Here is a 27,323-nt window from a genome sequence, read left to right on the forward strand (position 1 = left end):
ATTAAATTTTAAAATTAGTTAACGATCATAATACGACGACGACGACGACGACGACGAAGACATTAATAGAGAAAATCATGTGAGATTCGGGAATAAAATTTTCATAAGAAAGAAAAACTGAGAGAAGAAAGTTTAGATAAAATCAAAAGAGAAAAACAAGACATATAAAAAAAAAAGCCTTTTTTTGTTTGTCTGTGTTTTGACCACTCAAAGCAAAAGGCCAGAGAAAACGAGGTGGCATTTGGTTCAGAAAAATCAAGATCCTTTGGATCATTTCTTAAAACTGAAGCCATTTTTCCTCTCCGATCTTTCCTACTACACACGTCGTGACTGAAAGTGACATGATCTCTTCAATTAGCATCCTTCCGATTCCACAGGTTCCTGGGAAAGGTAGAACGAATACAGACACTCTGCATGCATGGATGATATGGGGCTGCATACGAAAGAGTAGGTAGGAGGAGAGCAGAAGAATCCTGTGCTTGTCAAATATAATTGACCCCTATCCCTCCTCCACCGCACATCCACCTGTACTTGAATCAAAAACTCCTACACCAGCTTATTTATTTGATGGAGTCCTGTGGCGTCGCCATCAATCTGTCCTCGGAGGAAGCAAGAAGACGCATCTCTCTCGCCTGATAGCTTTAAATACTTCTACGTACTGTTTGATGCAGTAGTAATGTGCACACCAACCGTCGCAGCCTTCGCCTTTTATGAGACCGATCCGATCAGGTCTTGACGAGGATTGATTGCTGCCCCTCCCCTCATCTCTCTCTCTCTCTCTCTCTCTCTGTGGTTTGTTTGTAGAGGTAATTAAAGGCCAGGCTTCACTTGCATCAGCCCTTTCATTAGATCCTATTAGCTCTTATCACCATGTAAATATTAGATTTTTGGCCTTTTCCGGATTGATAGATACACTTCATTTCTATTTCTATTGTTCCCATCATTGTCTCTATTTTTTTTATATCTCTAAAATGTTTGTGACAAGAATAAACCAATACTAACGAGAAAAAAAATTAAAACAAAAATAGATTTTTGTCAATGAATCCGTCGTTGGGGCAAATTGTGATAGCGATTAGAATCCCATTCAACTCGAACAGCGCCGGCCCGCAACAGGAACACGTCACTGTAACGTTTGCTTGCCTCCTATTGCTGACAACCATTGTCTTGGATGGTGCAAGCACCTTCCTCTCAGCATAAAGTTATCCACGACATTAATGTACCACCAATCGAGTGGGCCATTCTGATTCATCTAATTTAAGATGAAGCGATATGATGCACAAAATGTGATGCAGGGAACAATTGTAATGGCTGGGAAGAAGATAAACAATACACCAAACCTAACTTCATACTCTGACAACGAAAACACGACCGTCGGTTCTGCGATCAAACTTTTTACGTGGCATTCGGGGCAGACGAAGCCGACGAAGCAACCCCTCGAAAGCTGCAGTCCATATTATCCGCATTGTGTTAATTATTTAGTCCACCACCGTCCGCAGTAGGCAAGGATGAATGCGACGTCTTCATCTGCTACCTAACGCCACAGAATAGTTGCATGATAAAGTCCCGACTACACGCATCAGCAATGAGCAAAGCAGTTCACATTTTGCTTTATTTATTTGGTGAGCACTTCAAATGGTAAAATATACATGATAATTTTGTTAAATAAAATATATTGTATTTTGATTTTGATAGGATAAAATTTTCTAATCAATTATCCTAAATCTTTTATTTTTACATATAAATAGACATAATCTCTTTGAGACCAACCGTGAAGGATCGGAAGAAAGAAGAAGACGAGTCTGATTTTTTTTGTAAATCGATGTTACTATGTTCTACATAGTACGAATCAAATAAAGATATTTTGAACGACGTCAAAAAAGTGTAGGAGTTGGGCTATTTCTCTCCTGCATGAACCTAAATCAGTAGGAGTTGGGCTTTTTCTTCCATCTTATATACTCTTAGAATGTTGGGTTTGGGTTGGAATCCCATCCATGGCATGGCCTGCAATATTATTACACCTTTAAGCTAAGTTTTGCATAGCTCGAGCCACAAAATGTTGGCTGAAGACTATTCTAACAATGTGATTCATCGAAGCATGATCTTAAGACATTCTACGTACACAATAATCTCACATTGCTGTGTGGCAATCCACCATCTGTCAACAGAGGTGCAAGACATATAAGAACAGCCAATATTTTAAGGATTATACCAACTCTTTTTTCTTTTTTTAAAGTACTATTCTGTCGATTAAGATTTTGAATCGGATGAACGAGTCAAATTAGGATTGACGTCTTCTCTATTGATAATTTCTTACCAGTCGATTTCTCAAAGTTCCTGTTTGCATGTCAGTCAAATGATCAACACCAATGCAATCCTTCAATGTGATTATAATGATATATTTGTAACTTTCAACTTGTATCTTAAACTTATATTGCACTTAGATTTAGAAGGATGAATATTTAAATCATTGACTTTGGAAAGATTTATATACAATTTTGTCTAAAAGGTAGACTGATTGTTTTAGATTTATGTGATTTAGTACTCGTTGTCTGTATCCATTGATTATACACTGTACAAACAATAAAAAGACGATAACTCTTGTTTGAGTTAACTCAAATCTAAACTCATAAAGCACTTTGTTAAGCTCTCACAGAAGAATCGTTCCTCAACATCTCCGGTTTTGCTAAAGAAACATTGGGAGGATTAATAACCTAAAGATTTAAGATGCATAGGGTATTTATTTAACAAATAATCCTTGACTTTTAAAGATGTTTTAATTCAAATAAAAATATTTTCGAATTTGAATTCACTGCTAATAGAACAGATTTGTCCTCCAAAGAGTTACCCAAGTTTTTCTACAAGGAAAGATCATATTAATTACGGATTTTAAAATAGTTCCCCATCCCAAAGTTAAGTAATATAATGTTTAGTTTATGATTTCTTAATTGGAAAAAAAGAATATTGAAAATTAGCATTTTTCTAGTGATAATCCACATCTTGATATAGTGAATGCAAAAGATGCACTCACAGAACTTGTGATGGGGACCTGAAAGGCACTGGAGAAAGATGAGACCATGGCTGGTGATGGAGCTCACGAGAGCCATGGCTTCACGCTCCAAGACCGGGAATTCTAGGATGCTACCAAACTAGGTCACAGACAATGATGATGGGAATCCATGGATACTGACACTGTTCGTATAGGACCGGGATCTACCAGCTTCGTTTGGTTAATGGTGTCGCAGACGATGATGATGGGAATGAATCCATGGTCCTCTTAAGCCACAGTATGGGCTGGAGCTCGACGTCGACGTCGACGTCGCAACGAAATCTCTCACTGTTAAACTCTGGGAACGTAGGAGATAACTCTAAAATCCTTATGATCATGTTAGTCCCCAAAAAGAAAATTCCTTCGATGCTTATGTTACTATCTATCGGAATGATAGGATAGAATCTCTCATGATATGAGCTCCACACCTAAGCTCCGTATCAGCATGTTTAGTTAACCTGTGTTTAGCCCTTTGCCACTCGCTATGCAACCCGTATCGGAGTGGGTAAACCAACAGCAGATGCTATTACCAGGCACCAATCACAGCGAACAAAGAGAGACCTATTATTGCATGCAATATCCATCCGTGGATGGATGCACACAAAAGAGCAACACTAGATCACTTCTTTCACCTTGAATCAAACATCCATATCGGCACAAGGGAGGGAGTACAGCTCCTTCTAGATCGGTCAGCTAACGTGGCTCGCCACATGCCTTACTCTCTTCTCGCTCCTGACACACCAGTCCTCAACAAGAATACAAACCCCCCATCTTCTATGGCCCTCGAGGCCGAGACTTTTAGCTTGTTTACAGTCGAAGTCTTCGTTACGCTACTGATCGAATTCCAGCAAAGACCTGCTCGATGGGTGGGTAAGTGGCCGAACCGTATCAGCTCATGGATGCCAACTCAAGTTTCCAACAGAGGAGGCGGTCCACCCATTCTTTGACATACCTCTCAGTTCTCCAACCCTGTCGGATTTCCAAGAGTTATCTCAACAGGGATAAGATCGTATCTAGCTGACTCAAAGCAAGCTAAAAGTAATCTCTGAAATAACTCCTCGACGAGAAAAAGTCCAGTCTCCTCGCACGGTTCCAAAACTTTTCTCCTACAGCCACAATTCTACACACCACCACGGAGAAAAATGCAACCTTTTGCGTTGTTCCCATCCGTGAGCGACGTCGACGCTGAGAGACTTGCCCAGGGGCCCACCTAGAGACGAGGAATTATTGCTGCGGTCCCATTCGGGAGCGGCGACGGCGAGAGCTCCGCTGTGGGCCCCGCCGGGAAATCTGGCCTCCGGCCAATGGGAGTCGGAAGAAGAGGATGCCCTTCTTCTCCGTCGGCCAATGGCGTTGCAGATAAGGTCACGGTTGTGGGCCCCAGCCATTGGAAAAGATCAAGGCGCCGTGGGCCCACCGTCGGCCCAAAAGTGCACCTCCGATGGCCCACCTCATCCTTCTCAGTACAGTTTGCCTCTCTGTTAGAGTCTTCTGCAGCTCCCAAAACATACGAGCAAGAGCTCGTGTGATATTTATCAGCTAACGTCTACGAGAACGTTGTGCCTCTTCTGTCCACCTTAGCAGCAAGTGATGAGCCACTTCGAGAAGCAAAGGTCGCCCGAGGTCGTGGCGTCTAGCGCGGTGGCCGGGAAGACCGCCCGTGCGTGCGACGGGTGCGCCCGCCGCCGCGCGCGGTGGTACTGCCCTGCCGACGACGCTTTCCTCTGCCAGAACTGCGACTTCTCCGTCCACTCCGCCAACCCCCTCGCTCGCCGCCACCGTCGCGTTCGTCTCAGAGCCGCCGACGTGGATTCGGAAGAGTCGTCTCCCTCTTGGCTCCGGGGATTCAAGCGCAAGGCCCGGACCCCCCGCGCGCACCAGCATGAGAAGACGACCTCTGGAGCGCGGAGACTGCGACCGACGACCGTGCCGGAGCTCATCGAGACATCGGTCGATGAGACCGAGGAGGAGGAGGAGCAGCTTCTCTACTGCGTCCCGGTGGTCGACCCGGCCCTCGCGGAATTCTGCTCCCCCCCCATGCTCGACGACTCGAACACTTGTTCCGGCGACGAAACTAAGCCGACGATGGATTCAACAGACGGCACCCCTGCGTCCACCTCCACCGTGGATACCGCTAATAGGCTGGCCCCGTTCCTCCCGTCGGTCACGGATCTCGCGGAGTTCGCAGCCGACATGGAGAGCCTTCTCGGTGGAGGTCTCGATGCGCGCGACGGCTCCTTCTCGATGGAGAAGCTCGGGCTGGTAAACTCGATGGAAGACAACGTCGACTATTGCTTGGACAGTGCCGGCAGATTGAAGACGGAGCAGCCGGACGATACAGAACAGTGCCCAGTCGAACTGGACATCGACAAGTCGAGCGAGACGCTGGAGCTGGACCTCGACTGGCCAGGGTCGTCGACAGCTAAAGAGGAGGAACTCGAAGAAGAGAATGTGGAGGTGGCGTCGGAGCAGCAACAAGTGACAAAGAAAGCCAAATTAAGACTCGACTACGAAGCGGTCATATCCGCGTGGTCGAGCTATGGCTCTTCACCATGGACCGACGGCGAGCGGCCACAGATTAATCTAGACTATTATTGGCCCGACTACATGGTAAGCTCGGTAACACCTTCACTGAAAGAGAAGTACACATCGCTTATCGACTGTTCGATGAATTGAAACCTGTGTTCTTCTGTGGACATAAGGGTGTGCGGGTGGAAGTAGGAGGAGGAGGAGGAGGAAGAGGGGAGACACCGGGAACCGGGCACGGCAGCGACACAGGAGTGGGATTTGTGGATGTGGGGAGGCAGGCGAGGGTGACGAGGTACCGGGAGAAGCGGCGGACGAGGCTGTTCGCGAAGAAGATACGGTACGAGGTGCGGAAGCTGAACGCGGAGAAGCGGCCGAGGATGAAGGGTCGATTTGTGAAGCGAGCTCCGGGATCAGCCTTTGCTCACTGAGGCGGTCATTCCGGTTCCAGTTTCCAGGTGCTCAACTGGGTAAATAATATACTCTCACCTTTCTCTTTCCTTTTCCCATCATAATTTTTGGGCCCTTCTGCATCTGTCAAGAGTTCTTGGGGGGGGATGCCAATTATTTTTATGATGGAATTTCTAATAATTCCACCTTTTTATTAACCCCTACGTCAAATCTAGTCACTAAGATCTAAATAGGACTTTTAACACTTGGAGCTCAGATTTGACCTCATAGTTATGCTGAAAAAAATGTATATAATTCCTCTTTAATTCAATGATATTGAATTATCTAATTACCACCAATTCAATGTTAACGTGTTTCTTTTGTAATATGTGAAAGGAAAAGACGAGAACAGAGATCAGCCTGTTCATTTCTAGCATATCAGCTAGCATGTAAGGAAAAGTCTTTACTAATTAAAACATAGAATATGTACATATATGCAGGTTGACACGATAGAAACAAGTAACAAAAATAATCAAAGAAACTGTGGACAAATTAAGTAGATAGAGAGTTCCATACCTAATTTCGTAAATTAACAAGTAACAAATATGGGGGATCTATAAAATTAACAAATTAACAAGTAACAAAAATCACCTCAAACATACCATGGGGGATCTATAAAATCGAAAGTAGATAGAGAGTTCCATACAATCGAAAGTAGATAGAGAGTTCCATACCTAATTTGGTAAATTAAGTAAGGTACTAACATAAATACTAGCAAGAAATCAAGAATGACTATGATTTAATTGCACAACAACATGCATTAATTGAGGTTGGGCAAATATCACCTGACCGTGAGGAAGAGAGGAACACCAAGCAAGAAATATACCACCCGAGGCTCCATCAATGGCTGGGAGATGCCCTACCAATCTCGATCGATGCTCTGTACTAATCTTTTAGATTGTGCTTCTGAAGTGTGTGTTTCCTACAGAAGAATTAGATCAAGTCTATATACTTTTTTTTGGTATATTTTAGAAAATCTCGAACAGATTTCCTTAAAATATGTCATAATAATTCTAAAATAGAACAATCATTTTAACTAGAGGGAGTATTCGGTAAAAATCCATCAGAAGGAAAAGTAATAGCAGACAGCAGAGCTTATGGTGATTTTAGAGCCGGAAGAATTTTTTTTCTCCGTTGATCCAAGAAGTCTCGAAGAAGGTTGGAGTCTGCAGGCCCCGGTGCTTGGATCATCATTTGCAAAGGACGCCCCCACAAAGTTGATCTTTAGTAAGAATACGAGTGCCTCAGGAGAGCCACTGGTTTCCGTTGAAGTGGAAGAGGAAGAAAGTAAAGGAGAAGTAAAAGAAAGAGGCGATGAGTTAGAGGGTGGAGCGAATGTATGTGGTGGAAGCATGCTGTAAGATGGACACATCATCTTTTTCACCTGGCATTACTTCCTTGGGACAAGTATTAATTGCAGAATGGGTCGGATCTGAATTCGCACCATTAGCCTGCTGAGACTCGAGGTTGGTGAAATCAGGTGCATGCGTTGTCTGTTTTGGGATGGCATTAAGTGCAATAACCTTGTTGGTTGCAGCTGATGGCATTAGAACAATAGCTGAAGGGGTGGGACAAGTAGCAGAATCTGTAGAAAAGACTGGTTGAGGGAAGAAGAGATTTTTTGTTAAAAGGTCGCCGATGAAGAACTTTTCTCCATGGATCAAAAATTGGATTATCGTTCCCTTTCTCATCAGCCGAATCTGGTTGAACCTCCTGTGGCAGAGGAACAGGGACAAGGAGTAGTGGAGGAATTAATGTCAGTGGGGCAAACTTTTCATATGAAATCACTTGAAAGAGGCTCGAACAAGATTCTCCAAACCAATTACCTTGAATGAGGGGCTTGGTAATGTCTTTCTCAATACAAACATGAGTGAATCTGCCCCTCTCAAAGCGGAGGGATCGAGGGTCAATACGAATAGGTCGACCAAGGCCGGAGGTGATGCAGAAGAAGGAAGATTCTTTATTCCAACGAAAGCCCTGGCATATAAATCCAAAAAGAGAGTATCGATATGGGCAATCAAAGATTGAAAAATAAGTTAGAAAGGAAGCAGTTGAAAGATATCCCAAGGTCCCTCAATGACGATTCAAACAACATCAGCTTCATATTGGAATGGAGAAAGAAAAAAAAAAAATCAGATTCAAGATCTATGATAGCAGCTGGGGCATCAAGAGGCCATAGCGTAGATATGGAAGTTGATTCTTCAGCGAGACAGAAGATGATAATAATGCTACCTCATCGATTCTTTTCCAACTTCAATTTCAGAAGATGATAATAATGCTACCTCATCGATTCTTTTCCAACTTCAATTTCAAACAGTTGGCCGAAATGAAAAGGCATCATTTCGGCATATTGAAGAACACATGATCTTATTGCCTAGGATGTTTCCATAATAAAGAAACCATACCAACTATTATCGGCTCCATAGAACCGACTCTGCTTGATGAAGACCTTGCAGTAGCTCAGGCTCTTTGTAAGCTGTATCAAACATGAAGGAAATGTATGAATACGATAGAACTGCAATTAAACTATTGCCAAGGTGAATTTGAAGAAGATCGTTAGACAGTAAAATAAGCATAAAAAAATAGCAAAAATCCTTGTCAAAATCACATTTGTGGCTGTATTATGATCCTACCACAGACAGGAGATGGAAAAAAGATGGGCATTTAACCAATGCACCAGCCAAGGACAATGCAGCTTGGACAGGCAATTAGCAATCAAGATCATCACAAGACCGACCATGTGGGTGCCAATAAAAGCTTTGCTGAAGCCATTGAAGCAATATTTTATGCTACTTTTCAAAGTCTGGATTGACCGATCGGAAAGGTCATCTTTGCAAGTGATGTCAGCAGCAAACATGTTTGCACACATACATCTATTCACACAAATAATAGATTATAGACATTAATAGTCAATATTTAACTGGACAGAATTATTAGGCTCAGCCTTGTCAATACTGTAATTGTACTGCCAAATCTGTTACCTGCAATAGTCATCCTACTTTTATCAATTTGTTAATTTAAAAACAACCAATAGTTAAAACACTGCAACAGATTTACTGAATGCTATAAGAAAAGAGAAAAAAAAAAACCAAGCATAATCAATAAGTACAAAGCTCAAATTTTGAAATCCAGAATATGCAATTTTATGTACAGACCATGTAACAATGAAGACCATGTAACAATGAAGACTATATAATTATATAACTAAAAATCTATAAATAAGTAGTATTTGTTACCATGAGATAACATTCATCCATTTACTGCAGTTGGTTTGATGTCAGCTAACTCACCAAATATCTTGTCCCCTCAATTAGTCCAATTGCAATCCAATAACAGATCTCACCCCACTCTCCAATAGGACTATGTATGGAGCCATTGGTGGTACGGGTCAAACCTGAACCATCCGAATGCCAATTACCAAATAGCCAAAGCCCATGTACAAAGGTCCAATCTCTTCAAAGGACCTGTCACATAAATCACCCGCCAAAATCCAGATACATCTCTCTTATCTCATTTAATTGCTACCAACCTGCTCTCTCTACTGTACCTTCACCTCATAATTGTACAGACTATAATATCAAAGGGAATTGATTGGAGTAAACTGCAATATTCCCTCCTAGCCTTCTCTTTCTCCAGCCCTTCACATTAACCTCATCATCCATCAGTAGTTATATGTGATTCTTGACAGTATTTAATGCTAGCTCTGATCTCCAAATTGAATGACCCGCATGCTATTTAGGTGGTGTTGTACATCCCGTTTAGTGAATTTTAACATCTAATGCTAAACAAATGGGTCTAATGTCCCCCCACCAAAATGAAAGACCAGATACATAGTGTTGTACATATTGACATCCTGAAACTAGAAGTTTCAAACACCAAGGTGACACCTACCAAAGGTGTTTATTTGCAATTTAATTGTTTCAAGTTGACCTACTCAACAAGTCTCATTTAAGCAACCTTATGTAAGGCCCAACTCAATCATTTGATATGCTTCACTTATCAGCTGATAGGCTTAGCCTGGTAGCTGATTTGGTGAAGGTTGAGCCAATTTAACTGGTTTCAATAAAGCACTTAGTAAAATGTGCAAAAAATTGTTACGATCGCTGAAAGAAACTGACCCAGTAACATCTTCAGTTTAAGGAATCACATCTACAATTACAAAAAGGTATAACATAAAGATGGGAGGTGAAGAACCGAAATGACAGAGGAGAGCTAGGAGATTGAAGAGAAATTAGGATAGGCAGAGCAAGGAAGGAGGCAGGATAGAAGAGGGGAGAAAATGAATTTGGAGTTAGGATAGGAATCTGTGTACTTAAATATACAAGATTAGGATTCAAGTCAACTTAGATTGAGGTTCAAATTAGGTTAGGCCTATGCCAAACCCACCTCAAAGACGGTTATACAAATTTTAGATTTTCCTCAATCATGACCAAACAGATAAAAGCCCACCCCAACTTTACCAAATTCTTGTCAGGCTCCCTTGCTATCCCCATCTAACATGTTTGTGTCCATTCCTGAAAAGACAAGACCACCTGTTATATGAATAAAGGTTCCAGTGATACTGTTTCTTCGTTTGTAGCTTTGTAATCATAATTGTGGCTCCATTATCTACTTTTTAATGATTTATTGCATTATATTTATCTCTATTTTAGATGAATTGGTTCCTCTATGCAATGTGAATCGCTGTGCTGGACTAAGCATATCATCCATCTGTTACTCTTCGCATAACTTTTCACATTCACATCTAGTTTTATCACATGAAATTTATTTTACCAATTTTTGTATATATATATATATATATATTACTATGAAAGTATGAATTATAATTACCATATGTGCTCCTAATATTTTAAGTATTGATATTCTTTTAAATCTCTGGACCCCATATGATCTTATGTGTATTATTAGTTAGTAATATCATACATTGTTTATATTTTGTTCATTCCTATATTTTCAGAGTCAGCAGTGTGCATTTTGCAATCCTAAATGTAAATCCTGACTCCACATCGCACCTGATTCTACATATGGCGGCACTAACTACCCAATTCTAATCAAAACCCTCAACCAGTCTGACAAAGCAAGGGCACTGTAGATTATTAATCAGGAAAGCATATATGATATCGGAAATGCACCAATTTTGGATCAAAACTCTAAGAAAATAAAAATTAAAAGATGTAGCATAATCACATAGATACTAATTTCCCAATAACCCGAGGCAAATAAGATGATCAGAGTCCTCACTACCTCAACTCGAATCAGATGCTTCTACTCAGACCGTGGGTTTGCGTTGGAAGCCTTGGCCAGGGTCATCTTCGGAGGGGAAGGCGCTGAGGGCAGTGACCACGGCGGCGGGGGGCCCGACCCTGCAGCGCCTCTCGACCATCTCGTCGACAGCGGTGGGGTCGCCGGAGAAGAGCGCCTCGACGGAGCCATCCCTCCGGTTGCGGACCCAACCGTTGAGACCGAGTTCCCGGGCGGTCTGGACCGTCCAATCGCGGAAGAAAACACCCTGCACCCGCCCCTTGACGACCACCCGCAGCTGGAAGAAATTCAGCCATACCATGTTATATACATCAGATCTGAAAAGGAGTCGATAACAAAGAGAGTGCAAGAGAGAAATAGTACGGTTTTGGCGGACGGAGGCATCGGCGACGGCGTTAGGGCGGTAGCGATGGCGTTCATGGAGGGTAGCGGTGGAGAGAGAAGATTCGAGAAAGAGGAACGGAAGGAGAGGTGATGACGGCATACTGTAATATGATTGCTTGTGGACTAGCGAGAAAATAATAATAATTAAGAAAAATCTAAGGGCGAATTAAGAAAAAAACCCTAACTTTGAATAATTCCTTAATATCGATATTGTATTTTGGGGTCTAACTAAAATGTCTAAAAAGAATAAAAAAATATTATATAAAGACATCATGAGTTGATTCTTTTACCAACTTTTTACCATTGCTTAAGGACATATTTATAAGTTAAAATATCAAAAAATATTATATAAAAACATCATGTTTTGGTGGAAATAAAAAATATATGGAGAAAATAGAAAAATCACAACTGTTCACATTTTGAATAAATTCCTGTGAACTTTTGGTAATATTTGTGCATTAATTTCTTAGTCTCTTTTATTTTTACCAAAATCTCTATTACAGTATCAACTGGATATTAATTATACTATAACAGGGCTACAGTCCCAAATGGAGCCTCTTAGGCAAGTAAATATGAATCACACACCACAAGTAATATTTTGACAAACATAATTTTGATCTTACTGGGATTGAATATATATATATATATATATATATATATATGTATATATATATATATATATGTATATATATATATATATATGTATATATATATATATATGTATATATATATATATATATGTATATATATATATATATATGTATATATATATATATATGTATATGTATATATATATATATATATATGTATATATATATATATATGTATATATATATATATATTTATATGTATATATATATATATATTTATATGTATATATACATATACATATACATATGTATATATGTATATACATAAATAAATGTATATATACATAAAGAACATAATAATTTTATTTTCAGCAATACTAGAAAAATACTGTAATTCAGTATAAAAATACTGTAACATAATATTTTTGTACTGTGTTACAATATTTTTTTGGTATTTCTGAAAATACTGTAACGCAATGTAAAAATACTGCAACTAGATTAGTTCACCCCATAGATTGGTCCATAAGAAAAAAAAGGAGAAAAAGAGAAAAAAATAGGTAGATGACTGGATGTATTTTAGATATTAAGTAAAAAAATATTATTTTGAAATTCTGAAAATGAGGAGTGATTTTCAAAAAAATACCTAAAAGGAGAAGTTTTATTGAAATTTATCCAATAATTTTAATAACAAAAAGAAGTCTGTGGTACCACAGTAAAATTGTTCCTCAATTTGAGGAGATTTAATGATATTGTTTGATGAGATTTTGAGAGATGTAAATGATCTCACCTCTCAAGGAAAGAACTACCTACATCGATGCGAGATAAATAAACCTCAATGTCTTAATTGATTTTCAGATTGTCTGGACTGTGATCAAAATGTTTAGGGATGAGTGTGGGCATAGCGTCCACTAGAATGAAGCATTTGCAAAGAACATTTATCTGATATTTATACATCTGAATTTATTTGTCCTAAAAAGGGATCATGGATTTGTTTTGAAGATGCTTTCAACAGGTTATAGGCTGCAGACCTCTAGTAGCAATGCAAGAACAACAAAACAAAGACGAAGGCTGAGAAGAAGCAGAAGATGATGGAAACACTTTTCATTGTTGCCCAAGAGCCAACAACCCTTTTACTACTATAGAACCCTCTCCTGCAGTCCTAGAAACAAAATCTCTATGGAATGAACTTGTTTAGTTTGACACTTGCATACTTGATGGATTTAGAACAAAGACCATGCATGTACTTCGATGATGCTTTTATCTAGGTTCAAACACACCAAAGAGTAATTAGTTTGATATTTACATACTTGATGGTGTTATTGTATCATTGCTCATTCCCCTAGAAATTTATCTTATCCAGCAGTTTATACATAGTCTTCGTGTGTGCTTTCATATCCTAACTTTTGACATCTCAATGAGGCATGAGGAATGCATATAGTACTTTCATGATTTTGGTTTCTACTAGAATTGAAGAACAGAATAGAGATATAGAAGAGTGTGATACTTGAAAGTAATTCATTCTAAATCATACATGTTTTATGCTTTTGATCATAACTAGGTGCACATTCTAATATGTAGTTTCGTAGGATTTCGGCAGGGTTGAGTTAGATTAACCTTAACATAACCCAATTTGGGTACATGTGAAACATCCTAACCTAACCCATGCAGCAAAATGGTGAAGCATCATCTATTTTCTTGCATCAAGTGCCTGAGGTGACTCAAGTTGGTTTAGTCTCCTCAGTTATTATTATTTTCTTAAGTAATTAGTTGTCTATCAAAACTAATATTTCAAGAAAACAAGGCAGAAATAAATAACATAGGGTTTATTGACGAGAAACAACACAAAATCAAGTTTTTGACACAATCAATTAGAATGAAGATGTACATGTAAGTAAGAAAAGTCAGAGAGGCAAGAGTTGGAAGGAAGATCTAAAAAACAATAACTGGATAAACAATAATCTCTTTTATTTTCCCTGACGGAAACTTCTGATCACAAATAGTTACTGGCATTACAAGGAGGACACTTCTCAATACAAGAAATAGCATACAACACTGATAAATATACTATATTAGTGTATCCTATACAGGTCATCAAGAGAATCCCAAGAGATTGCAGGCTTACTCAATTATTCCCCTGTTCCAGCAATCTTCTTCTTTAAAGCTTCAATGTCATTGACTAGTTCTTTTCTGCTATCCTGCAAATGACAAGTTTATCTAGTCAGGGAACAAAAAAATGATGACAAATAATAAGAAGGGCAAGATTATAAGCATAATACATCTTTATGAGAATCAGAAAGAACAAATTTGTCGATACAGTTATCTTCGTTTGGGAATGTTCCATCAGATTTCATTTAATGGAATCAATCATGAACATTCTGGGGTCGAGGAGAACATAAGAAATCTCACTTGGTTTAACTCTTGTCCTCCGTAGCACCAAAAGAAGAATAGACATGTATGAAATTTTACATGAATAAATATTTCATACTTTAGCTGTTGCGATATAGCCTATTTACAGATGATGTTCATGTCTATTCTTTTAGTAGAACCTCTTTTGAAGTCCTATACCATCGCCATATTGGCTAATTTACAAAAGAATTCAATGATAATTATAATCATCAACTACATCAATGCTCAGCGAAACTGGGAAATCTAACAGGACAAATGCCTCAGAAACTGCTATAGAAGATGGATTGTTTGACTCAAACAGGAACATTCTCGAGAACATCTAAATCTTAAGCTTACCTTGAAAAGTAGGTAGCGGTATACAAACCATCCAGTGTATCCGAGACCCACTAATTCCATGATCTTTGGAAGCTGTAAGAACAAGAGAACAGTTTTGAGTTACATCAACTGAAGCATCATGACTTTAGACAGAAAAAAAAAAAGAGCAACAAATTTCTTGTCTTGAATACAAAAAAATCTCACAAATAAGGTCACAAATACTAATTCAAGACAAGAAAGGGAACCACAGCACAAACATTTCTGTCTTTACTGCTCAACAATGCTGGCACAAGTCACTGTTAGTTCACACAAGTATGCAATGTGGAATCCAGGCAATATGAAATTTTGGTACCAGAGGAACCGAGTTGATGGCACCAACAACAACGGAAGATAGCCACACCGCAACAATTGCACCACCTCCATACAATAAGACAGTAGATTTGTTCTCGATCGAATCCCACTGTTACCACAATTACATCAGATAATCCATTAGGAGAAGAGAGATCTTTAAAGAATGCTAATATGCAGGAGCTGTGAGGACATACTTTCTCCTTCAAATCAGCCAGCAGCTCATCACCAGACCCAGATGACTCCTCCGATGAAGAAGTCGCTCTCGCCCGTAGCGAAGAGAACCTGCAATGATCTGCTGCCATCAAGAACCTGAATCAGTCGATGCCTCTTTGCCTACCCAACCACCGGACCTGTACTAATTTGTGGGTTAAAGATGGAATCTCAAAGATGGAGGAGGATACCACGGGGTTGGGAGGAGGAAAGAGAAATGGGAGGAGACGAGAAGGAGCGGCGAGGCGGCGGCGGGAGGAGGAGGACTGGGGCCCGGTGAGAGGCTGAACCGGGCGCGGGCGCGGGGAGGCGAGATCCAGAGAGCACCGCTGCCGGAGGGGACGCTGCTGCAAACGCCGTCGCCGCCATGGAGCTCGCTGTTGACTTCGGCGATTGCTTCCTTCCCCCTTCTCCGGCTTTCAGATTGGTCTTGCTTTTGCTTGCCTCCCCTCAAAAATGCCCAAGTGATTTGGCCACCCAACCTCTGTCCACTATCCAATAGACAGGTGGCAGATGGACTTCTTCTTATTGGTTGCTTGTCTATCATGATATCATCGTGAGAGAAGAATATGTGATCCCGGAACTCTTCGAGTTATCCTATTTCTTGGTCGAAAAGAAGAACTCATCTTCATGTTTTTAATTTTCTTTTGTAAATAAGCATATTCAAATTTAAAGAAAATGATGAAATGTTTTTCTGATGAATTTTTACCAATGCAGCTAAACTTAAGTCATAACGACTGCAAGCTTAACTTTGATGAATTTTTATTATTGATTGAACCTTACTTCTGGACCTCAAATGATACTATTAAATATACACAAAGGATTATTGAGAAACACCTACTGTTGAAATAGCATTGGTTTGGTGCTACATACTAACTAAACAACACATTTCATGCTCTCTTCATTGGATAAACCCTCCATGTTGTTCACCACATGTTTCTTGATCCGATGCTCAACTCTAGTTAAACAATCTAATTTCCTGCCAGTATCAGGATCTCAGACACTTTATGACAATCCCCTGAATTGTAGGCTCACCAGATGAGGAAACGAGTTTGTTTTCAACACAGCAATGAGAAAATAAAGAGAACATTATGATTCAGCAAAAATGTCAGAGAAGTTTCCTTAGCAATCAAGTGATCATTAAAAACAGTTCGATGATGACAATAACAACTAGTAACAATTTTCATTTAAAGAATTTAGAAATAACAAATCAGGTAACAGCACCGGCATTTGCAGAAACAGAAAAAAGATCTTAGGTGAATTTTCCTGTACGTTCCTGTCCAAGAAATCATATATATTATGTCTAGAATTACAATAAAACTAGATTCTGGTTAAAACAACGTACATAAAGCTTCCAATGATGAACGGCTTCTTGCAATCCTTGACATATGAAAGAAAAAAAATTCCTTGCAAGACATGATTGGCACAACAAAATTTTTTAGCACATTCAATCAACGTCCCTTTCTTTTACTCTTCTTACCCGTAACTTTCTTCTTCCCCTTCTTGTTGTCAAAAGTGCTACTTTTGGATGTGGTGGGAGCCAAAAGATGCTTGACATTCAGAACGCCTTTCCTGAAATGTCCCTCGGTTGCTTTCAACCCCCTGCCCTCTGGTTTTGGCTTCCTGGCTTTACTGTTACTCTTCAGCGCAAATCGGCCAAGAATCAGCTCCTAAAAATATCACTTATGAATCAGAATCCCATTAGGTCAAACAGAGAATATACTGAAAAAAGAAAAAACCACCTCTTCCTTTTTCTTCTCTTCTCTTTTCTTCTGATTTTTCATAGCTGGTTTTGCCACACTTAATGGTGTTCGATGCTTTTTAGGAGGCTGTTCAGAAGACAATGAAGTCACAGATATTTAACGAAACAACTAGATGTCTGATATGTTCTTACCTTTCCACCTAAACTAACTACTTTTCGGTTCTCATGCTGTTTCCTCTCTTTCCACGACATATTTGATGCACCTTAACGAAACACAAGAGCAGCAAAAGTAAAAATTACAGCATAGGATGGAAAAATAACTTCTTATTTAAAAAAGCTGCAATGACAATTCAAGGACTAAATATGCAGATTCAAAATTATCCGCTGATCAATAGTAACCCAGCCTGAAACTAACAACTCTATGCACAACTCAGTAGAGCAGGACACTTTTAGTCAAGAAGGGTAAAAGTAATATCAGACATCTGTTTTCTATAATAAGACAAACAGGGTAAAAGTAATACCTAATCAAAACAATTTATTAATCTTTTCAAATTACTGAAGTTTACTGGCATAGACTCAGAACTACTAGAAGCATGACTATACATGGTAGCAGCCTATCTTACAATAGCAAATATGTAAATTCTTAATTTGGTCAACATATCAAGATTTTTTAACAGCTTCCTAGTGAACTAAATCCAGAAACACACATATCTGTATGAACTTTTATCGACCATTATACATTTACTCAGATCTATGCATAAGAAGGCATATGTAATTCAATTCAAAAAAAGATCAATTACAGATGTACATTCTTAGATCAAGACATACAAGGCCAAAAGGATGACACCATGACATTATGATCCCCAAGATGGCATATGTAATTCAATTCAGAAAAAGATCAATTACAGATGTACATTCTTAGATCAAGACATACAAGGCCAAAAGGATGACACCATGACATTATGATCCCCAAGATGCCCCAACCTGTAATAGTCAGACCTATGTTCATCACCATGAGGTTTCAAATCTCAGATAAAATCATTTCTTCTCATTGTTGTTTCTGATGAAAAGCTAAAATTTAACACAAATATAAATAAGCATAGGTGTAGACTCTGAAATATGCATTTCTAAATAAAAACTTTCCCCCCTCAGAGGAGAGAAGATAGGATAAAATACCATCATTAAAGAAGAAAAAATCAGCTCTAAAATTTAAAATCTAGAAGATAAAGAATCAACTAAATCATGTTTCCACAAGCACCAGGTGAAGAATATTTCAACAAATAACACAAAAATGAAGTGAATATTAGCAACAAAATTATCTGCATTGACAAAATAAATATAAAATTTACCTAGGTGACTTTGCTGAGGTGTCTATTTAATTTTTCTTAAAAGCTTTATCACCAAAATTTATTTTGTCAACATGGCCAACAAAAAATTATCTTGTCACCAAGCTTATTACCAAATTAAAAAAATACAAACTGAATACATGCCCAACCAAAATCACGTGTGGAAATATATTTCACAAATCGTTTCTACTGGAGATTAAAAGCTAGCTATATAAACATGCAAAAGTTCCACTTAAAATATGCCAGTATCTCACCGACACATGATTATCCTCATAAAAGATCTGAGAAGTAAACTACATGATTTAATTTTGAAATTATGAAACTACATACCCAAGTATTCAACATCTTTCAATATTTTCCTAATGTCCATCTTCTCATTCTCACTGTCTGACTGATCATCAGATTCTTTAGATATCGGCTTCCCGTACATATCTGCAAGGTTTCCTGACTGCAGAAGAAATCAAATTAATTTAGTAAAAGAATAAATTAATAATTGGGATCGTATAATTGAACATGATTAATGCATGAAATTGCATATACTAGTAACAATGTTGTTGGCTTCTACATTTGACCATTATAAGCAACAAGAAAAGAATCATTGATGCAAACTTCAGTCACATCTAAAATTGAATTATGAAGTTATTCAAGAAAAGAAGAAGGTCATACATAAAATACACCAAAAATTGTGTAATTTTTGCTCGAAGGAAATCAGAATTTTCATATCAATTCATGAGACCCCTTGTTTCACTAATTATAGCTCTCACTAAATGCTTCAAAAACAACATTTTCTACACATAGTACGAACCCCAACTTGTCTATAATTAAACAATGCCTATGAACCTTAGAAAGTACAAATGCATGAAATCTAATTGAAAATTTAAATGATGATTCTTGATAGAAGTAGATAGAAGACTTACAATATAGTTAGTTTAAGGTTTATATTTGGTGCATCACCAATTACTCTCACTGGAATAGTTGATGAAGCATAAGAATATTCAAGAACAGATAACTCTTACAATCATCAACTCCTAAAAAGAGCATCTAAATTAGCATTTAACGTTCTTTTCAGTATTCAGAACAAGAGAATCGTGTCATACCATGAAGTTCCGTCTTTCATTAGCATACGATCCGGAACGAGATTTAATAGTACGAGAATTTGAAGGATCATATACAACTTCAGCAGCAAGATTCGATTTGACCATGACTGCCGCTTTCTCCTGGCCAAGAAAAGGAACAAGTGATGAACATATTAGTTAGCACACACAGCATCTCTTCAATTATGTGTATGAGCAAAAAGTTCTAATATTTGTGCCAATAGGGTAAACAGTGAGCGAGAAGAAGAGCATCAAGATTGGATAAGAAAATACAGGCAAATAAAATCAATGGATTCAGTGAACAAAACAAGCACGCTAAAGAGGTTCAGGTTTCATTCAATTTGCTGCAATCTAAACACGCATATAACTGACGCAGGACAAGAAGATGATGAGATCGTGGAGAGAACCAACCTATGCGAAGACGAAGCGCGACGGAGAGACTCGAGGCGGACGAGATCGTTCAACGAGGGCAGAGCCGTTCGCGTCCCGTTTAGGGTTGCAAACCCCTCTCTTTTCCAGTTTTGTATTTATTTCTCTAAATTTTAGTTATTATAAAAACCTCCTATACTGCGATCGCAGATAATCCTAATCCGACCGTACGATAGGGACCCACCAAATTCTGCTTCTTCCTCCAGTCACAGGATAGGTAGCCGAGACGGGTAGAATTAGGAAAAAAAGATACGGCGTGTCACCCTTTTCTCCGAACACATCTTGCTGTCGCGATTCCAGAGATCGATTGAATCAACCGCACCACGTGGACGGCAGTGATGAAGTCCAATTCTCCCGCATTGTTTCTTCTCGAGGGAGGATAACCTTGTCTTGGTGTGACGTCTCCAGTAACCAAGCGATCAAGTCGACGTGGACGGCTGCGATAAAGCCAGATCTCCCCCGTGTTCTATCTAATATAGAACATATTTCCTTTATATCCTGATGCCAGTATTTTATTAATCAACCAAACTACGTGGACGGCTGTGATTAAGCCCAGTTGTCTCCCTTGTTTATATCCAAAGGAACATATGCCTTGATGTAACGTGCCGACCGATTAGTTGATCGATCGACTAATTGGTGTGTTTAACGAATAGTGCATGGATACATAAAAAGCACCGGAAGTACATACATTATTGGAGGCGGAGACGTGGATCTATGCTAAGCCCTTTGTTTCGCCTTTCTTTTGCTTATTATATTATGAGCCTCCTCGAGAAGGAGACGATATTTATCGTTGCAATTGCCAGAGCCAAACCCATCTGCTTCCTCCACCCTTCTTTCGCTTCTTGCACCCGTCTCGAGTTTGATCTCTTGATTCAATTGTGAGTTTGCTCGTAGACGAGCGGACGCCGTGCCGGTGGAAACTGAGGTGAGAAGCGGATCTCCTCTCCCCCGATCCCCTTCCTGATGATTGAAGTTTTGTACATTTCCTCAATGATCTCTTGTGGGTTGCGATACAAAGCCATTATTTTGATTTATTTATTTTATTTTCCTTTTTGAGTTATTTTAGGGTCGATAACAGTTCGGGGAGTACTTTAGTGTTCGCATTGTAGGATCTGCGCCATCGCTGCTCAATGGCGTGGATATCATTGTTCTTTGATGGATGAGGTTACGCACTAAAATTATGTTAATGAGGGTAGCATGTTGTGGAGTCCTTTGTGCGTAAGGGCTCTTTTTTTTCTCTTGTTATCAAATTTGCATCAAGTATTACAATCCCCTGAAAAAACTGAAGTTCTGGGTAGGCATACATATACGTCCAGAATGATGTAACTGATAAAATAAATCTTTTAGTATACCTTTTGCTATGTATTTTATGTAGCAACTTATGGTCCAACTGATTCTCAGTCCCATTGAACATGATTTCTAACGTGCAATATATTTAGGAACTAAAATTCATATGATTTAGATATGTTTTGGGTCTTTGTCAAACTATGAAAAGGGGAACAGCGTAAACAGCACTCTTTCATGAATATCTGACCTAGAAAATTTAGTTAATGAGAAAATAAATTATCCGATGAATGTGTGCCAATATTCAACTAGTATTGATACATTTTACTATTTATCAAATCAAAATACATTTTATGCCATCACAATTGCTTCTTTTGTCCATGGTGCAAACGTTATATTGTTTACAAGTTTGATTCTTCATCTCTTGATTGCTGTATATTATGCTCAATGGAGTCAATCTTTCATTTGAAGCTTTCATGAATAGTTTCGAAGTAACAGGTTTGAGGCCACAGTCCTCTCAATACAATTATAATTTAATTGTACATATCTCTAGGAAATGTCAAGAAAATCCCCGTTAAGTCTGTCAGATTTGCTCTTTGTTTTTTGACTAATTATCTTAATAGAAAACCTTAGTAAGCATGTCTATTTTCTTTACTTATTTTAGTAAATTATTGTCTACATTTGACTTGTCATGAGCACTTAGATTTTATAGCTTAACTTAGAAACAGTGTTTTTTCATAAGGATGCCATTTGCACTTTATCTATGTCATGTATCTAAATTTGGTTGATTGCTTGTCTAGTTATGATAAGAGGATGTAACTAGCTTGAGGCAACAACTGTATAACTTGCAGGAAGTTCTATGGTATGTCTATATTCCTTGACTTCTATTTATGAAATTTATGTGAAATATTTTAAATCATTATTTGTAACTTCTTAAATTATAAGTTTAATTGTCTCTTGATTTATGATTTTAAAATCATCAATGAATATTGACTTGTAGTGTTTTTCTCTATAATAAAAGTCCTAGAAGCTGTTCTTTGCTATTTAATTCTCAATAAGTACTTCCAAGTTTAGTATAAACTCAGTTTCAATATTTTTCGTGAAATACAGTAACAGAAAAATGTGCAACCTCCAAGGTTCTGACTACATTAATGAATATTTAGTTACATTTCTTCCCATCAGATATGCATAAACATGAAGTGTCTACCATTATTAAAGAATTATATTTTTTAAAGCTTCTGATAGTTAGAATACACGAAAACACAAACTTAGATTATATTTTGGGAGTCCTTTTTAATAATTTCTTATTGCAAAGGCCCTGGCTAACATTGGATATGTTTCTAGATGACCCCATCAGGCTTGCTGCTGAGCTTGCTAGAAGCCTCTGAAATATTGAACTTTTCATAAAATATTGTAATTTTTTTGGTGTAGTTAGCAATCAATTTTTAACTTGGATAATATGTGTAAATTTTAGTAGTATGAAGCTGAAAATTATAACTTTTATGTAGCTGTAGATTCCTTATGATACAATGGTGAAATTGCCCCTTTTTGACCTAGGAGACTAGGACTCAAATCATGGAAACTACTTGCATATATTAACCTTCCCCAGACCACGTATTGGCAGGAGCCTCGTGCACTAGATAAGCCCTTATTCTTTCAGTCTCATGGTAGACCAGGAAATATCTAAGCCATAAAAGACCTGCTATACTGCATAATTTTCTCCTATAAGAGAAGCTTACCATATTTGTATTCTCTTAAAACATTGGGGAAGCTGTGAAGGGGTCAGCTTCTGGAAGAAAGATTAGGCAGTCCAATTTCTTTGAGGGTGGACCAAAACATAATGAGCATTATGGACTACATGTGTTGCCAAGCAATGGCTGATACTGTACAGTGCAACTGGGAATTCAGTTGCACTAACCTAGGGCGTGGTTCCTGCAAGCACCTATCCTAAGCGCTGGTATTGCATTGTCATGTCAAGGGTATTGTTGGTGAACCTTATGCCGTGGCCGTGGTGTCACGAACGGTTGTCGCGCACCCGCAACAACTCCGTTCAACGAACCGTTCGTCGCTCACACCCGCATGTACAGCTGCTTGACAGCATGTTTTCTTATGGTTTTGGGTCATTTTGCTTGTAAATATGTAAGTTCGAACAAGCTGCAGCGTTGCAAAGCTACCGTTCACCGAACCGAGCAAAACAGCCCCAAAACAGCCCAAAACGGAGCCATTTTCGCGTGCCGCGGGAGGTGAGCGGAGAGCTGCCTCCGCTCACCAAAATGTCAGCCAGCTCAGACCCCAGGAACCCCCCGGGTGGCACATGGCTGGATGGGGCTTCGGTTATATACCGGGCGTTGAACACTCTTTCGCAAGTTCGCACGTGACCGTTACGGGAACTTGGTGTTGCGTCCGGGACCAGGTGAGCGGCTGTTTGTGGGCTTGCAGCTGTTCGTTCACCCTTGAAAGCCTTGTTTTTCTCCCTCTCCCTCTTTTCTCTTGTGCACACAGGGTGTTCGTCGAATTGCTTGTAAAGCTTTCCGTTTCGCGAGACTTCGGGACTTGTCCGTTGCTCGTTCTTTCGATCTAACTTTCTTTCTCTTTTACAGGTCCTTCGGGACCTGCGAGAGGTTACAAAGTGGCTGATCCTTGCGGAGCAAGATCGCAAGGGCGAAGCGCGACTTAGGCAATGCAAGCTAAGTTCGCGTCTTTGCGACGAGGGTGACTCGCGACTTAGGCAACCCAAGCTAAGTTCGCGTCTTTGGCCGCAAGGGTGCATCACGCCTTAGGCAATTCCAGCTAAGGTCGTGACATTGTGGTATCAGAGCGGGCAAGCTCTTCGACCGAACAGCGAACAAACTTCGCAACTTCGCCATGGTAAAGCATCGTGGCGAATCAAGCAAGACGGGGCAGGCCGGACCCTTGCCCCAAGCAGCCGCAGGTGGGCTGCATGTGCACACTCGCTCTCATGCTGTTGGAGCCGCTCACGAGGATCGCGGCAGCGAACAGGATGAGCGAGAAGTTGGCAACTCTCCGCGAGCGGAGGAAGCGCAATCTGGTGCGCTAACTGGGAAAAAGAGTCATAAGGAGAGACTCACGACGGCGGAAACCCGCCTGGATGTTCTGGAAGCGAGCATGGAGGAACTCTACCATGGCCAACAAAGACTTGTTGGGGTAGAGAGCTCGCAAGAGGAAGCGGAGTCCAGGATCGACAAGGTCGAGGCCCTAGTCGACCGACTGTCCGATGACACCAAGGACTCCGTGCTGCACTTACAGGACGTTGTGGCGGAACTCACGGCAAAGGTGGCTATGCTCACAAGAACGCTAAATGCGGGAGGAGGCAACACCCGCGTTGCACCGCCACAAAACTTGAGGGCACCTGAGCCCCATGGATACGGAGGGGCCAGAGATGCCAAGGAGCTCGAGAACTTTCTGTTCGACATGGAGCAATACTTCCGAGCTACGAGGCCCGATTCTGAAGATACCAAAGTTTCTATAGCAACAATGTATCTGAATGGAGATGCGAAACTTTGGTGGCGAACTCGTTGGGAGGAGATCCAACAAGGTCGGTGTCGAGTCGACACATGGGAAGACTTGAAGCGGGAGTTGAGAACTCAGTTCCTACCGGAGAACACAGAGTTCGTCGCAAGAAGGAAGTTGAGACAACTCCGCCAAAGTACCACCATCCGAGACTATGTAAAGCAGTTTTCTGCACTGATGCTGGACATACAGGACATGTCCGAGAAGGACAAGTTGTTCAGCTTCCTTGATGGTTTGAAACCATGGGCTCAGCAAGAGCTGAATCGAAGGAATGTTACCGACGTGGTCGGGGCAATTGCAGCTGCAGAAAGGCTCACCGACTTCGTTTCCTCTGAAGACCCAGCGAGAAGGAAACTATCTTCAAGCAATCGCCCTCCGAAACATTCTCGAGGGAAGGAGCTCGGGGGCGAACAGAAGAAGAAGAGCTCCCATAAAGGGCCGAACCCGAAAGGCAAGGCCTCAAAACCGGGAGGATGTTTCTTGTGCGGAGGACCGCACATGGTAAGGGAGTGCCCACAGAAACAGGCACTCAATGCTTTGACGGCTTCCATCCACCCTCCCCGATCGGACAAGGGCAAAGCTGTTGCCCTTAGCTCAAGCAGTTCTGAATCCAGCAGCGACGATGAAGAGTCGCAAGGACCCCGAATGGGAGCAATGCGTTTGTTGAACGCTATGCGGGGTCAAGTGGGGGAGAACATGAAGACGAAGGCACACAAAGCAGGAAGTAGTGAACTGATGTATGTGGACATCAAGCTGAATGGCCAAACGACCCGTGCAATGGTGGACACGGGCGCTACCCACAACTTCATAGCCGATCGTGAAGCACAGCGACTTGGGTTGACATTGGAGAAGAGCCCAAGCCGAATGAAAGCAGTGAACTCGGAGGCCAGGCGAATCTCCGGGTTGGCGAAGGGAGTTCCCATCAGAATCGGGACTTGGAGCGGAAACACCAACATGATGGCCGTGCCACTAGACGACTTCCAAGTGATTCTTGGAATGGAATTTATGCACGCGGCGAAGTTGGTGCCGATGCCATTCTTGAATTCCCTATGTATGATGGGAGGCGATGACCCCTGTGTGGTGCCCGTCTCTCGGAGAGGAACCAAGGAGCCCCAACATATTTCGGCATTACAATTGAAGAAAGGGGTGCGAAAGGGCGAACTGACATTCGTGGCTGCTATGAAGCTAGAGCCACTCAACGAAGAAACCATTCAAGAACCTGCTGTGGTGGCGAACGTCCTGAAGGAGTTCAAAGACGTTATGCCACCTGAGTTGCCGAAGACTCTTCCGCCACGCAGAGGCGTGGATCACAGTATTGAGCTGGAGCCAGGAGTGAAGCCTCCAGCGAGACCACCCTATCGCATGCCCCCGCCAGAGTTGGCAGAACTCAGAAAGCAGTTAGGTGAACTGCTAAGCGGTGGTCTCATCCGTAGCTCAAAAGCACCTTTCGGAGCTCCAGTTCTCTTTCAGAAGAAACAAGATGGGAGCCTCCGATTATGCGTCGACTACCGAGCCCTCAACAAAGTAACAGTGAAGAACAAGTATCCCATCCCGCTCATTGCGGACTTGTTCGATCAATTGGGCAAGGCGAAGTATTTCTCAAAACTCGACCTTCGGTCGGGATATTGGCAGGTGCGCATTGCTGAAGGCGACGAAGCAAAGACTACTTGTGTGACCAGATATGGAGCGTTTGAGTTCTTGGTGATGCCTTTCGGCTTAACCAACGCTCCGGCCACATTCTGTACTCTCATGAACCAGCTATTCAAGGAGTATTTGGATAAGTTCGTGGTCGTCTACTTGGACGATATCGTCGTCTACAGCCAAACGCTCGAGGAGCACGTCAAGCACCTTCGGACGATTTTCAAGGTTCTCAGGGAGAACACGTTGTTCGTAAAAAGGGAGAAATGCTACTTTGCTCAGACTGAGATCCTATTCTTGGGGCATCGAATCGGTGATGGCTCCATTCGGATGGATAAGTCGAAGGTGCAAGCAGTTGCGGAATGGCGAACTCCAAAGAAGGTGCCAGAGTTGAGATCCTTCCTTGGTTTCGTCAACTACTATCGACGCTTCATCGCGGGATATTCAAAGCGGGCAACCCCTCTGACGGAGTTGCTGAAGAAGGAGCAGCCTTGGAAGTGGTCTGACAGATGCGAGATAGCATTCCAAGATCTGAAGGCTGCTGTTCTGGAAGAACCAGTGCTCAAATTGCCAAACTATGGAGAGCCCTTTGAAGTCCATACAGATGCTTCGGACTTTGCTATTGGTGGAGTACTCATGCAAGAAGGTCATCCGGTGGCCTACGAGAGCCGCAAACTCAACGAGACCGAGAGGCGGTATCCAGTGCATGAGAAGGAGATGACAGCGGTGATCCATTGCCTACGAGTTTGGCGACACTAC

At 40.7% G+C, this 27,323-nt stretch overlaps 4 protein-coding genes across 11 annotated transcripts; 1 reads left to right on the plus strand and 3 right to left on the minus strand.

Annotated features, from left to right (window-relative positions):
• Positions 1-4,106: 4,106 nt before the first annotated feature.
• LOC103969595 (zinc finger protein CONSTANS-LIKE 16) lies at positions 4,107-7,201 on the plus strand. 2 transcript variants are annotated; one of them, XM_065130453.1, is made up of 3 exons: positions 4,107-5,656; positions 5,749-6,042; positions 7,063-7,201. In XM_065130453.1, the coding sequence occupies exons 1-2, from the start codon at positions 4,637-4,639 to the stop codon at positions 6,001-6,003; spliced, it is 1,275 nt and encodes a 424-aa protein (XP_064986525.1). In that variant the 5' UTR covers positions 4,107-4,636; the 3' UTR covers positions 6,004-6,042; positions 7,063-7,201. The 2 variants fall into 2 exon arrangements, with proteins under 2 accessions (XP_064986525.1, XP_009381448.2); XM_009383173.3 differs by lacking the exon at positions 7,063-7,201 and having other exon boundaries at positions 4,110-5,656; positions 5,749-6,326.
• LOC103969596 (uncharacterized) lies at positions 6,615-11,799 on the minus strand. 6 transcript variants are annotated; one of them, XR_010492093.1, is made up of 5 exons: positions 11,648-11,799; positions 11,267-11,561; positions 8,428-8,498; positions 7,849-7,999; positions 7,023-7,735 (listed from the first exon to the last, which is right to left on the minus strand). XR_010492093.1 is itself a non-coding variant. In XM_018819041.2 (3 exons), the coding sequence occupies exons 1-2, from the start codon at positions 11,702-11,704 to the stop codon at positions 11,292-11,294; spliced, it is 327 nt and encodes a 108-aa protein (XP_018674586.2). In that variant the 5' UTR covers positions 11,705-11,799; the 3' UTR covers positions 8,290-8,498; positions 11,267-11,291. The 6 variants fall into 6 exon arrangements, 2 of the variants coding, with proteins under 2 accessions (XP_018674586.2, XP_009381449.2); XR_010492094.1 differs by having other exon boundaries at positions 7,023-7,278; positions 7,407-7,999; XR_010492092.1 differs by lacking the exons at positions 7,023-7,735; positions 7,849-7,999 and adding an exon at positions 6,615-6,944.
• Positions 11,800-14,202: 2,403 nt separating this feature from the next.
• Positions 14,203-16,073, minus strand: LOC135581219 (protein CURVATURE THYLAKOID 1A, chloroplastic-like). Of its 2 annotated transcripts, none has more exons than XM_065130463.1 (5): positions 15,732-16,073; positions 15,525-15,622; positions 15,332-15,439; positions 15,001-15,072; positions 14,203-14,453 (listed from the first exon to the last, which is right to left on the minus strand). In XM_065130463.1, exons 1-5 carry the CDS (start codon positions 15,907-15,909, stop codon positions 14,385-14,387), a joined length of 525 nt encoding a protein of 174 aa, XP_064986535.1. In that variant the 5' UTR covers positions 15,910-16,073; the 3' UTR covers positions 14,203-14,384. The 2 variants fall into 2 exon arrangements, with proteins under 2 accessions (XP_064986535.1, XP_009381451.2); XM_009383176.3 differs by having other exon boundaries at positions 15,525-15,625; positions 15,732-16,025.
• Positions 16,074-16,792: 719 nt separating this feature from the next.
• Positions 16,793-20,233, minus strand: LOC103969598 (uncharacterized). The gene is made up of 6 exons (XM_009383178.3): positions 20,094-20,233; positions 19,686-19,805; positions 18,919-19,036; positions 17,435-17,505; positions 17,283-17,369; positions 16,793-17,210 (listed from the first exon to the last, which is right to left on the minus strand). Exons 2-6 carry the CDS (start codon positions 19,788-19,790, stop codon positions 16,992-16,994), a joined length of 600 nt encoding a protein of 199 aa, XP_009381453.2. The 5' UTR covers positions 19,791-19,805; positions 20,094-20,233; the 3' UTR covers positions 16,793-16,991.
• Between the last annotated feature and the right edge of the window lie 7,090 nt (positions 20,234-27,323).

This window comes from Musa acuminata, chromosome BXJ2-10, assembly GCF_036884655.1.
Source record: "Musa acuminata AAA Group cultivar baxijiao chromosome BXJ2-10, Cavendish_Baxijiao_AAA, whole genome shotgun sequence".
NCBI lineage: Eukaryota > Viridiplantae > Streptophyta > Magnoliopsida > Zingiberales > Musaceae > Musa > Musa acuminata.

What these genes read in the sequence shown, in the direction of transcription:
- LOC103969595 (XM_065130453.1), top strand. Translation starts at nt 4,637, where the DNA reads ATGAGCCACTTCGAGAAGCAAAGGTCGCCCGAGGTCGTGGCGTCTAGC. An exon ending in ATTATTGGCCCGACTACATG is followed by an intron (nt 5,657 to 5,748) that starts GTAAGCTCGGTA and finishes TGTGGACATAAG; the next exon opens with GGTGTGCGGGTGGAAGTAGG.
- LOC103969596 (XM_018819041.2), bottom strand. Translation starts at nt 11,704, where the DNA reads ATGAACGCCATCGCTACCGCCCTAACGCCGTCGCCGATGCCTCCGTCC. An exon ending in TGCCTCCGTCCGCCAAAACC is followed by an intron (nt 11,562 to 11,647) that starts GTACTATTTCTC and finishes AATTTCTTCCAG; the next exon opens with CTGCGGGTGGTCGTCAAGGG.
- LOC135581219 (XM_009383176.3), bottom strand. Translation starts at nt 15,909, where the DNA reads ATGGCGGCGACGGCGTTTGCAGCAGCGTCCCCTCCGGCAGCGGTGCTC. An exon ending in TTCCTCCTCCCAACCCCGTG is followed by an intron (nt 15,626 to 15,731) that starts GTATCCTCCTCC and finishes TCTTGATGGCAG; the next exon opens with CAGATCATTGCAGGTTCTCT. An exon ending in TGGCTGATTTGAAGGAGAAA is followed by an intron (nt 15,440 to 15,524) that starts GTATGTCCTCAC and finishes TTGTGGTAACAG; the next exon opens with TGGGATTCGATCGAGAACAA.
- LOC103969598 (XM_009383178.3), bottom strand. Translation starts at nt 19,790, where the DNA reads ATGGTCAAATCGAATCTTGCTGCTGAAGTTGTATATGATCCTTCAAAT. An exon ending in GAAAGATGTTGAATACTTGG is followed by an intron (nt 17,506 to 18,918) that starts GTATGTAGTTTC and finishes TGTTTCGTTAAG; the next exon opens with GTGCATCAAATATGTCGTGG. An exon ending in TAGTTAGTTTAGGTGGAAAG is followed by an intron (nt 17,370 to 17,434) that starts GTAAGAACATAT and finishes TCTTCTGAACAG; the next exon opens with CCTCCTAAAAAGCATCGAAC.